We start from the raw sequence: 12,939 nt of genomic DNA, 5'->3' as shown, positions 1-12,939 counted from the left end.
AAGACAAGTATGGAGAAAACACCGCAATCGAGAGATGTTATTAACCATCAAGTTGCTCGCTATTGGACCATTTGGTGGGCCCTTTTTGCTAGTGACGGCAAACTCGTAACTATTCTTTCCAGCGATATTAATAGTTATTGTATTTTCATCCAAAGGCAGCTTCATCATGTCCGTATCTTCAGTTTTGTTTATTTATTTGTTTTTTTTTTAAATTGATTTAATTTAAAACACAATTAGATGGAGTGACGTAGTTACTGCTTGTTTAAGTCGATCTGCCTACACTTTGATATATACCGAGAGGCAGTTTGAAAACACAACGCCTCAGATTCATATTTTACAAAGTCATCCATTACGGCGGAGAGAACTTGTTAATCACGGTTTGACTGCATTATGCTTTGTTAATTTATTATTGAACGGAAGTTGAATTGAAAGGAGATTTAAAGGTAACTAAGTATTAGAAAATTGAATTGAATGCGTTCAGTTTTGACAACCCAAAAGTCCAATGGCCTTTCAATCCAGTGTGTGCTGCCTAAACTTTTCACATTTCTATTTGCGGGGAAAGGTTGTGCTACAAGCACCGGATGTGTTATTAAATCTTAGTAGAAATGTTAAAGTCAATGTAAAAAGTTTTTCATTTTGTTCTCTTTCTTTTTTCCCCTTTCTTTTTAGATATATACCTAGAGGAAATCCATGAGAACGGAAATTTCCAGGGAATTTTAATTAAAACAATGAAAACAGGTATCTGAAAACAACAATAACAACAAAAACTTTATTAAATATCAGCAACAATTGAATCCGGCAAACCATAACCGACATTAAAACAAGTTGCTGAAAAGTGGAAAGGAGCAGAAAGGAAAAAAGTAAAAATAAATAAACAAAAAAAAAAAAAAAAAAAAGAAGTGGGAACAAAATGGTCTAAAAAACTCCGGAAATAAATCAAGAAATTGTATTTAATTTAAAATGAAGTCAACAGCACATAAAAACTGAAGAAATTTGAGAAACAAACTGTGCCATAACTGAATATCAAGTCTAGCTGACAGCATCAGCAGCAGTGGCAGCAGCGGCAGCAACTGCAACGGCAACAGTATAAGCAGCCCCGGTGCAGAAAATGTCAAGAATTTTTTAGAAAGAAGAGGAGAGAGAGGAAAAACGAGAACAAAAAAATAAAAAACAAGAACGTAAAATGAAAAAAAATAAATAAAGAGAGAGAGAGAGAGAAAGAGAAAGAGAAAGAGAGAGAGAGAGAGAGAGAGAGATAGAAGGAAAGAATGTGTAAAAATGCAGCAGCAATAGTAACGTAATAATAAAATAAACTTAAAATAAAAGTTGAAGAAAAATCTTATAAGCGATGCAAAATACATAAGAAAATGTAGAGTAAAAATAAACCAAAAACGAAAAAGAATGGAAAAAGAAAACTAGGAGGGGAAAAATAAAAGTAAATGTTATAAAATGAAAAGCATATGGAAGGAATACCAATTTCGTGTATATGTGAATTTGTCTACGTATGTACGTATGCATCTATATCGTATGTATGCATACATGTAACGGCGTATAAGTGAAACATATGCAATTTGCTAACATTTGCACTGATTTCTGTTTTGCCAAATATATATATATATAAAAATCGAGGAAGAAGAATAACAAATAAATGTGAACGAAATTAAAGTGAAGTGTAAGGCAATGGCATATAAGTGTTAGGAAAATACAAAATACGTCACACATAGATACTTACTTGCATGATTTTGCCATCAATGTTGAAAGGTACGTATATATGTGTATGTATGCGATTTTCTTTTGCTTTTCCTTTTTTTTTGGTTTTTTTTTTTTTTTTTTTTTTTTTTTTTTTTTTTTTTTGAAAACTTGAAAGCACAAAACAAAAATTGTTGAGAAAGAAAATCAAATACTTGCATGCCGTTGCACTCTGCCATCATTATATTCACATGCTTATAGGTTAGTTCGCGCGTTTGTATGTATGCATGTATGTATGTGCGTGCCTGTGTGTGCGAGTGTGCACGTTTGAAAATTGCAAAGGCGAGATACAGAAATACAAATACAAATAAGAAATTTATTTTAATGCCCTCTACTGATATGTATCAACAAAAAAGAAAAGTTAAACATCAGCCACATCCACAAAAACTTATTGAAGCAGAACGCAGCCGAATAAAATTTTGCAAAGAAAAACATAAAATAAACAAAAAAAAATAAATAAAAATATATATATATATATATATATATAAGAAAAGCAAACTAAAGTTTAACACGTTACAACGAAATTCGACGACTTTTACAAAGCAGGCAACCCGGTGACATGCAAGTCTTCTTCTGTCCACACTCACATATGCAGCCAACTAACTAGAAACCAACATACCGGGGAATGTAAACATTTCTGATAAAGGTGTTGTTTTTATACTTATATATTTCTTTTAAAAACAACCATTTTTTTCAACGTGCATGAATGTGTGTCTGCGAATGTGTATGTGTCTGTGTGTTTTAACAGAAAAAAATAAAAAAAAAAATATAAAATAAAACAAAAAAAAAAATACACACAAATAATGAAATATAGCGTCAATACAATAGAAATGCACAACACGTAGGATCAAAACGATAAAAATTCTAAACGCTGATTTAAAATCCTCATACGCTATATGGTACACATATCGAAGACAAGCACTTATGGGCAATTCCAATGAAAAGAATTTCAAAAAAAAAAAAAAAAAAATTTATAGCATATTTTAGTTTCTCGCCTGCCATGTGGCTGAAAACCTATTAATTCTTTCTGAATATTCTCAGTTTCAGATAAAATATGATTATCGAGTAAAGGCGAAGGAATTGTTACATTCGCTTTCGATCTCCTTCTTTTCAATGTATGCTGCAGTTGCCCATATGCATAGACGTACATAGAAGCAAAAGTGTTATGCGAGATTGTATGCACGAACTGCAAAACATGCTATAAAACTCGTATTTTTGAATAACTTCGAGTTTTTCTGTTTGTTTTCGTTTTCGTTTTTGTTTTCTTTTTTTTTTTTCCTTTTTATTTTCTTTTCCTTTCTTAATATTACCATTTTTTTTTTGTTTTGTTTTCCTTTCCTTTTTGTTTTTTAATTTTTTTTTTTTTTGTTTTTTTTTTTTTTTTTTTTTTTTTGTAAATATAAAAGACGTATAAGAAGCAAGAAAGGAAAACACTCTCAAAATATTTTATTTATGAAATCAAGTGTGATCGTTAAAAATCAGAAACAAAAGAGGTCAGCAAAGGTCATTATTATCTATATATTAAAGCGAAAAGCTTTAAAAACCTTCGACGGCAACTAAGACGAGATATTCGGGAGTAACACAAAACTGAAAACACAACATATAACAAAAACTCACCAAATATGGCTTTGCTTAACGCATTGAGAAATTGTATCAACCTAATACCCATGGGATTAATTGTGCTGACCGCAATGCTGGAATACACACAAGCCCGCATTGGTAAGTTCAATAATAAATAAATATTATATATATATGTCTTAGCTTAAACATATGCATATATATATATATATACATATATACATATATATGCATATGTTTGTTTGTATATAAACTGAAAGTTTTATTAGTAATACAGTTACGTATGTACTTAAATATCTTAGGAAGAATTTACTTGCACAACGATTACAGTAAGAGATACCCTTAGCTATGCAGACCTAAAGTATAATCAATTATGTATTTAATCAAAGCTAAATGCTCCTCAGCATTCCTTATATACTTTCTAAATATAAAACATGAGAGAGTTAATCAAGCAGCATACGAACATTTATCTTATGCCAACACAAACTGAAAATTCTTCAGTAACTATATAGATAAGCTTTTGAGTAATGTGATTAGTTTACAGTATAATTACCGATGGATTCGTCCATCTATATATATGTGCGCATACACAAATATATTCCTTAAGACTTATGACTACTTAAAGATACATACATATATACATACATACATACATACATGTCCTATACAAAGTTTCCGAAGAAATACATTTTTTGGAAAAAATATTCTTCCTTCCTATCAGTTTTGGTTGAATTTTAAAATTAAATTTGAATTGAAATTTAGTCGAAACGTGTTCCCTCTCAATAATCTTCAAATGTCTTTTTAATTTTACATTGATTTCATAATTTAATAGTCTGTTGTATAATATCGAAAACATCGGTCGAAAATTGTAAAGACTAGAGCTGTTGAAAACATTAACGAGCGATACTGTTACTCGCAATTATGTAACGATTTATCAAAACGATCAAGAAACCTTTTAAAATCCATAGTGATTTGAATTGTTTGTTTTCCTCGGGCATTCTTCTGGCATTTGCCAATAGATGGAGCAACTCAATTGCTGGGCCCTTAAGGATGCCCACTATTTTTTGTCAATTTCACCTTTTCACCTTTTGAATACCGAGAATAGTTTTTAGATCCTTTTTTTTTGAAGGTGTTGTGACGTAAACATCACTGCTGCGCCTATGCATTATTGGTGCCTATAAGGTTTTCTCCTAAATAAACAAACCATGGACAAGTGGATGTTGTCTGTAACGGGGAAGGCTTGCAATAATACATTCTTGCGTCGCAAAAAAAGTGACGTCTTATCGACCGATGAAATTACGCTACTTGTACATTGTCTGGTAAATAGCAAAAGTACCATCACCAAAACACATGCAATTCTTAATCATATAACCGAAAGGATGAGAGATTTCGACGTGCCTCGTACGAGGGCTGATGCTACTTACTTTTTTCAAAATAAAGACGACTTTTATTTATCAGTTGCAGAAACTATTACCCGATGTGCTACGTTATGTTCAAAACCATTATTAGATTCTATTTTCATGAATTGATTTCACTGATTTTGCTTACCAGCTTAATTGGAAACTTTGCAGCATACGTATGTATTCATGAATCGAACCCTATATTTATTAGTCCTTTAAATCAAACACATTTTACGCAAACATATTTCTTAAACGATTTTCGGAATATTCTTTAAAATATTCATTTATGGCGACGATGCTTGATGAATGCTTCCTCTTTGTTTGCTAAATTGGAGTTTCTTTTTCTCAAACGATTTCTATAGCGCAGGTTCACTGCTATTGCTTTAACGACGCTAACCTTCAAATACATACTGTTGCTATTTGTCTACATACAAGCTCTACTTCATTTTTTACAAAACCTTAATAAATAAATGTGCGAAAGAAAAAATTGAAATTACTTTTGGTGACTAATTTATAGAGTTCAGTATGTTACTTGGAATAATTTATGGAAATTTGTTATCATGTAAGCTATCGCATGGGAGGTTGTTGAGAATTGGTGGATATTGCCAAATGTCACCACTATGCGAATGTTACATAACTGAAACTGAAAACTAGTTGATTATCTAAATAACGAAATTGGCGAATGTAAAAGATTTTACGAATCACTTTGGCCGTCCGAGGAACCTACGAGGAACAACAAGCGGATTATGAACGAATTGATTTTGGCGATATGCTCGAAATACAATAAACTTGGGATACTAACGGCTCTGGACCAGCCGAAACTGTCAACAGATACGATAAATAAGAAAAGAAAGAATTCTCCAAAGGCTACGCAAAAGTATTCAAACATTAAACATTCGCATGGGAGCAGTTGACCTCACGGACATCTTTTTGGATACGTATAGAGTCAGAATTAAGAGTCTCACGTGGCATATCAGATTATTTTATCACATGATTGATATGGCAGTGATCGAACCTTGGGTATTGTATATAAAAAAAAATAATCAGAACATGCAGAGACACTATGCTCATGCATATAACAAGTACGATGGAAATATAAGGGAAGCAGCCCAGTAATTTAGAAAGGGAAATAGAAGATAACAAAAACCAAGGTCCAACAAAGCCTCTCGTATCAAAAGATGTACGGATTGATGGTAGGCGCAATAACGAAGAAAGTTGCATTCGGAAACTTCTAGGTTGCAAAGATTTTTCACGGACTGAATGCATTTAATGCAAGATTGCTTTGCTGTATTTCATCCTAAATAATATGAAAATTCCAATACTAATAAATATGATATAAATAGATGACCATTTATCTACGTCCACAATAATTTTAGCAATGAACGCATATTGTTGGCGAAAGTCTACGTACCACTTCTTTTCAAAATTATATAACAATATTATTACCTGGATTTTTTAAAATTGTTTCTTACGTAACCGACGACTACATTCCTATAAGAAGCAATTTTTAAACTTCTCCGTGCAAAAGTTCACGCATTTAAGGGTTAAATGTAAACAATTAATAACAAATTTTTTTCATTGCAAAATATTTTGATACCAAACTTTTTCGACAAATGTACGAATTGTGCGCTCTCTACTTTTCGCCTCCTCTTATAAATCGATTTAGCACGGCAGCTTTCTTTTATTAAAAACGATGCTAGTTCCGCTCTGAGAGATCCATTTGATGCCGTTCTTCATTCGAATATAACGAAGATGGAAACAGCGTTGCAAATAGCCTTTCCAAATCTTTTCCGTTAGGGTGACCTCTTCCCTATAGATCCGTAGTTTTACCTAAACAAATTTTTTGTCAACGGCGGTTTTTCATAAAACAAATTAGTCGCTATTGTCGGCAGCTCGCTCTAAGCATATTATGATTATTGCCACTAAAACTGTAGATCTGTGTCTAAATATGCTTTTCAATCAACGCTTGTAAAAGACCATAGCCTTCTAACACATTTCCCATTAACCTAAAAATATTGCACTCACAAACTTCATTTATATGATATGATACAAGAGTACTGCGGAATTTTTCAAGTTTTCAATCTTTTAAAATATGCTTTAATCACTGAGCTAGTTGTAGCTATGGCGAGTGGTTACGTCATTTAAGACATGGCACTTACCGATTGAACACACACTCGCTAAGCTGCGTCTACTATCTTCCTCACTTCTTGATCACTTCTTCCCAACTTTGTCCGTGTTACGCGGATAGGGGGCATCGACTAAATGATTGTTCGAATTCAAAGAACGAAGGAGAAAAACGAGAAAAAACTATTTGATCGATCAGTTTCGAACGTTAAGTGTGCACGCATGGAAGGCATTAGCCGCCGGCGACGATATATACTTGCTACTAACCGTTGCAACCATGCGTCAAGTCGCGAAGCTTCCCAAGTCAGGCTATGCATCGGGGAATGCGGTTAAAAAGTCATACTAAAAATCTTCAAAGTCGATGCATTTTAAGGATCCTTTTGCGGGGTCTCGCTTTCTATATCGTGTGGTTAGGATGGATACCAGGAAACGTCGCAATCAGCCAAGCTGCGAAAAATAAACTAGGGCGAATACGCTCCCACCTATACACACACATACACACACACATGCATACACGCACACACGCTTGCACGGTTAAATGCATCATCATAGAAGGTTTATGAAATATATATAGTATATACATATATTATATATAACATTATATATTTAAAACTATTATATATACTATTATTATATTATATATATTATATAATATATTATATATATTTAAAATTATTTATGTTTAATACAAGTGTAAAGATATTACGTGCGATAGAATACCGTTAAAACCGCCACAGGGAGCACAAATGCAAACATACACAGAAATCTACGTATATACGCTTATATGCATATACGCATATACGCACATAAGCGTATATGTAAATAGGTGAACTTATAAATATGCAGTAATTTATTATAAATTGTCATATATGTATGCATAATTGTGTATGTGCCCTATATATAAACATAATTTAATGTGACAAGCTCTAAGGCGTCAAAGGCAAGAACTTGTGAGTATAAAAAACCAGAGTTCCGTTATGAACAGCATCAGTAGCACATTGAACTAAGCGACATTAGGAGGTGTTAGTAAATTAAACTACAATTAAACAAAATTCAAAACAAACGAATATCAAAAAATCGAAGAAATATCGAAAAAGAGCTCGCATCGAAACTTAAAAAATTTTCCCAAAAATATATTTTCGCTATTTTTGGTCTTGCTTGCTGTTTGTTGCTCACGCCCCTTAGCGATTCTTCTTAAATATGAAATTAAATTTGAATTTATGTAAATTCGTTTGCTGCGGCTTACTCGTGTTGGTTCTGATGACTGAACACAGTATGGCCGGTCAACGCTTTTGCGGAAAAGCTTTACAAGACGTCCTGGATAGCCTATGCCTGAATGGTTTCAATCCCATGATAAGAAGTGTTATGCATAAAAAATCGGGTATTTATATATGTATAATATATTCCTAATTCTCCCTATAATATTAATGTGCATTTTCAGTTGATTTATCTGACTATACGGACAACGAAATTGAAGATTCCCTAACTGCGTATCCATACGACAATTCGCTCTTCCTAGATAAGCTCTTTGGCGAGGATATCGGCCATATGATGACCAAAACACGCCGACGTCGTCATGGTGTTTACGATGAATGTTGTCGCAAGCCTTGCAATTATACTGAACTAGCATCGTATTGCTTGTAAAAAATCAAACCAAAACCAACTTCGAACTAAACCAACTTTCGTTGCAAATAAATTTTGTAAAAAGCTCCAATTTTTTTTTTTAAATTTTTTTTTTTTTTTTTTTTTTACCGTTAAGTATTAGAAAAATCCGTATTTGCATTACTATTGCAATTATGCGTTGAAAGAGAAAACTCAAAGTATAAAATTAAAAACAAACTGAATTAAATCAAATAAATTCTTTATAAAGATTACTACGAGCACATAATAATAAATTCGTTTTATTTTGTGTTGTGTTCTTAGCTTGGGAAACCTTAAAAGCTTTGGTCTAATAAAAAATGTTCTCATTAAGGCTCTTATAACAAATACTTTGTTTCGTTATCTCGTTGCTCTAAGAGCTTAACGAATTTATGCAATTTGGCGTCTTATAGTTTATTTGCATTTTCTTTAACTGCCACTTAATTTAGTCTGATATCGTTTTCTTAACAATTCTCTCTTTACTTGTGGCACTTTATGGTTTCTTTGGCTAACCGATTAGACGCAAGTTACAGCAGTCGTCTGTTCATTTATTTATTTTTTTATTTTATATAAACTTTTAGTTTAAGATTGTACTTAATCTAGACTTCGTTGCAGTCTTCACCTAAAAACATATATTATACAAACACATTTTTTAATATTGCTTTAGATTTATTTTGTAAGAATTTAACGCACGTCCTACCCGGAAAAGAAATGGGCTAAGGCTAAACTGCACCTACGACCATATAAGCGACACTTAAAAAGACAAATAATTCGTAAATATTTCGTAAATATTTCATTTCTTCATCATGTGGTGTTCTGTTCATCTAGCCTAAATATCTAAGAGCGCTGTCGTCGACTTTTGTTTTACAATATCTTATAATGCAATGCAAGTTAGAATTAATAAATAATGATTCTTCTTGCTTAATAGACACCTTGAACTTTCTAGAATGTATGTAAGAGGATTCGTTACAAGCCAAAAATTCGTTCCATAATGTACTGTAGTTCGTACGCAAAAGCCCACCTGCGTACTATGAGCAGGTGTAAAAGAGGCACATGAAATCATGAGGTAGCATGAAATCTTCGAAGAAAAGGAACGAGGAGGAATATTAAATCTTGGAAAGATATTTTATCGTTCTGCCATTGTCGATTTTAAAAAAGGAAGTAATGAAAAGTTTATTTTCACAAAAAAATATGTCAGTTAAGACATCTCAAACACTATTTGTCACAACGGCCCGGGAAGACTTTCTGCCGGTTTCATTCTTCTCATCCGAATTTTGTACAGTGTCCTTAAAGTAATATATAGGATTCGCGTAGAGAATTTTCGAGAGCTTAATTTAAGCATTTTCTACTAACAAACGAGTGTCTGGAGTGTTTGGAGAATTGAACTTTTTTCATTCAAACGCCGGTCCATCATACAAAATTTAACATTTTTAAAAACCCTTTCGTAACCCTCTAGCTATAGGCATGTAGGTTCAATAATTTTTTCCAAAGGCGTCTTTTTATTCAGAATGCCTGATACGAATCTCTTTGTACCTGGCATTTTTTCAATATTTGTCGAAGACAAATTTTTCTTCTAGTATTCAAAGTTAAGCGCCCAATAAATCCCTAAAACATTATTATACTCTTTCTTCTTCTTCTATCGCAAAAAAAAAGAAAGGGTCAAAAAATCTCTTGGGTTTTATTTTACATGAGTGTTACGAAGGGATGAACAGAGTTAGCGTAGCCATTCGCACACGGACATTCACTTTTAAGTTAAATTGCATGAAACGAGTTTGCCAAGAAACAAACATTTAAACATCCGTTTACTCTAAGCAGTATAAAATATTACATTCAAATTTAAAAGTAGCTCATACGCACTGCTGCAAAAATAATTATTTGACATATATTGCATGCGATAAATGAAGTCTTGCAATTAATAAATGGCCGTCCAAGAATTAGTTTTCGCGCTTATTGTGCCCAAAAATTGATCGATCAATGGATATGAAAACTATTTTATTAAATAAAAATAAATAATTATGCAAGCAAATGCAATTCGAATATAAAGACTAAAGCACAAGTTGTCCCGAAATTAGTATTAATGCGTATTTATAGAGAAGAAAAAAGAAATAAAAATGTTTCGAAACGTTGAGCTAATAAAATAAGATTTTTTTTGTAAAGGTTTATTTTATGTGTGCGTATTATATATTAAAAGAATTGATTTTTTTTAATAGCGAGTATTCTTCGAAGGATTAATTCATGATATACATAACGAGTTTTTCAATTGGAAGGAAATGATTTTTTCTTGACATTGCGACCTTAACGTATATGCAAAAACAGTTGAGTCCGCCACAGTTATGTTCAAAAATGCCTGCAATTTCATTACAGTAGCAAATACGCACTAACAACGCTCAAAAGTTACACAAATATGTCCCTAAATAAATGCTTGTCGTCGTTCCTTCTGAGTTTTACAAACTAACATACACTGACGACATACGGTATAAGATGTGACGATCCACACCGATTACATGACGCGTCTGCATTTACCACAATATTTTACAATTCTAGGCCGTGCGTTTAAGATGGTGGATATGAAAGTTTTGGCCTAAAATGGCAGTAGATTGATGACTACTCTTAAATAGAAAGATTTCGTACCAATGTCTCCATGAGTAGCCCATGAAAGCACTCTATACAAGTATTTCCTTATACAAGAAAAATATTGGGAAATATATGTAAATGTTTCTTCATTAGGGATGATGTAAGTAATTTTTGACGCTGTGTCATTATGTCTTTGTGGATTCTGCTCGGCTTTGTGAATTTATTCTGAGAAGACTTGTATATCAAAAAGGTCAAAATCAATCTAATTAATCAATCTAATCGACGTATTGTGGTTCGGAGCAAAGTGGTCATCTCTATGGTAAGCCCAATCCATAAAAATAGTCAGTGAACGGGTTTACATTCCGAAAAATATTCCTGTGCTGTGGTTTTTTGGCTGGTAGCGTCAACGGTCCTTATTACATGATAATGAAAATGCAGATCCCGTTACCGTCAATCCGTTATCGATTAATGTTAAAGAATGTTTGAAGGAAGAAGCAACTTTTTTAAAAATTCGTTACTAAGTATTCTTGAAGAGAACATAATGTAACACCTTTGGGATATTTCTTGTGGAGTTGCCTGGGATTGTTGATCTTCAATGCTAAGTCCGGCTCTATTCAAGCATTGGAAAGGAATATTGAAACAACTATCGGTGAGCCAGAGTTTTTGAGGAAAGTGCTCGAGAATTAAATCCATGGTTGGTTTCTGTACCGGTGCAATTGAAATTTAAATGCTACGAAAGTAGTTGAATATAAAAAAAATATTTGTTTCTTCTCAATCCATTTCTTTCGGCCTTCCCTTCCACCTGGTATATATTTAATAACATGCAGAAAAATTTCGAAACATTAAGAGAGATCCGAATTAAAACATGTTGCAGCCGACAGCAAAGGGATAGATAAATCTACGTTTCTTTTCCTTCAATTTAAGTCTTTCAAGGTGAATATATATTAACGACGATTCTTTGATTCTTCTAACAAATTTTGGAAGAATGCTTCCTTTGGATCTTCAAGTGTCCGTGCATTTTATTTCACGAAGAAATTCTTTTGTTTCTTCGCTAAACCAAAATTTTGCTTGTGAAGTTTTCTTTTAAATTAGTCCGATAGAGTTCACTAAAAGTTTTGATGGCATTCAATGAAAATCTTCCATTTCTATCAAAAAAAAAAAAAAAAAAAAAAATTATGCCACAAAATTATTCGCTAAATTCTTCACGAGCTAAATAATTAAACTCGGTTCATTACATTGACTAATGCCCGCAAATAAGGTCGTAGGAGCGTAGACACGGACTTTATCAGCACACAAACTTGATTCTACATGTGCGAAAAAGCTGCCAATGTTGTTGCTCTTAGCGGTATCTATTTTGCGACCATATTGACTCTGTCGTAGCTTTCATTTTAATTAGGACTAACCGCTTGTTTACATTTACTATACCTCTATGCTCCGTAGAGAACAATGTTAAAATTGTCTTTTTAAGATAAAATTTACCTTTGTCCGTCGAGTCGACTCTCTTGTCTATCGTTGGTACATTTGTAGCCGATAATTGATGATGAAAATTTTTGATTGTTCTCTTGCAAATTATCTTATCTTATACCCACTATCGATAAATGGCGTACACGAAATGTTAACAATACCCAGAGAGAAGCTTGAAAATTCTCAATAGGCGTCCACATACTCTTGATAAGCATCATATTCTGAATCGATTTAAGCATGTTTATCTATCTGTTCGTCCGGCTGACTGTGACAAAAATCCTCCTGGATGTAAACGTAAAGGTATCGGCCTCAAATATCGGATGAACATTGAAGGTTCTTGCAGACAAATCGCTCTTGAAAATCGGATAAATCAAATAAAGAACACGCTCACAGTACAACGTACACTAATCAC

General features: G+C 32.9%; 2 protein-coding genes and 1 long non-coding RNA gene across 3 annotated transcripts in view; all 3 read left to right on the top strand.

Moving 5' to 3' along the window:
- The window catches only part of LOC119632627, an 82,172-nt gene extending 81,404 nt beyond the window's left edge, over nt 1-768 (top strand). The window contains exon 2 of the long non-coding RNA XR_005246797.1: nt 670-768. This is a non-coding gene — a long non-coding RNA (uncharacterized LOC119632627). The remainder of the gene's footprint in view (nt 1-669) is intronic.
- A 639-nt stretch (nt 769-1,407) lies between these two features.
- Nucleotides 1,408-12,939, top strand: part of LOC119645303 — a 139,667-nt gene continuing 128,135 nt past the window's right edge. Inside the window, exons 1-3 of the mRNA XM_038045440.1 lie at nt 1,408-1,761; nt 2,791-2,924; nt 3,156-3,468. Coding sequence (XP_037901368.1) covers nt 3,372-3,468 — 97 coding nt within the window. The 5' untranslated portion in view covers nt 1,408-1,761; nt 2,791-2,924; nt 3,156-3,371. The remainder of the gene's footprint in view (nt 1,762-2,790; nt 2,925-3,155; nt 3,469-12,939) is intronic.
- LOC119645304 (probable insulin-like peptide 3) lies at nt 7,846-8,596 on the top strand. The gene is made up of 2 exons (XM_038045441.1): nt 7,846-8,232; nt 8,293-8,596. The coding sequence occupies exons 1-2, from the start codon at nt 8,052-8,054 to the stop codon at nt 8,493-8,495; spliced, it is 384 nt and encodes a 127-aa protein (XP_037901369.1). The 5' UTR covers nt 7,846-8,051; the 3' UTR covers nt 8,496-8,596.

The sequence above is a fragment of the Glossina fuscipes genome, unplaced genomic scaffold (genome assembly GCF_014805625.2).
Source record: "Glossina fuscipes isolate IAEA_lab_2018 unplaced genomic scaffold, Yale_Gfus_2 1, whole genome shotgun sequence".
NCBI classification, from domain to species: Eukaryota; Metazoa; Arthropoda; class Insecta; order Diptera; family Glossinidae; genus Glossina; species Glossina fuscipes.
Note: the sequence above shows the minus strand (reverse complement) of the source record. Positions and strands in the feature narration are given on the sequence as shown.

What these genes read in the sequence shown, in the direction of transcription:
- LOC119645304 (XM_038045441.1), top strand. Translation starts at nt 8,052, where the DNA reads ATGAAATTAAATTTGAATTTATGTAAATTCGTTTGCTGCGGCTTACTC. An exon ending in TGTTATGCATAAAAAATCGG is followed by an intron (nt 8,233 to 8,292) that starts GTATTTATATAT and finishes GTGCATTTTCAG; the next exon opens with TTGATTTATCTGACTATACG.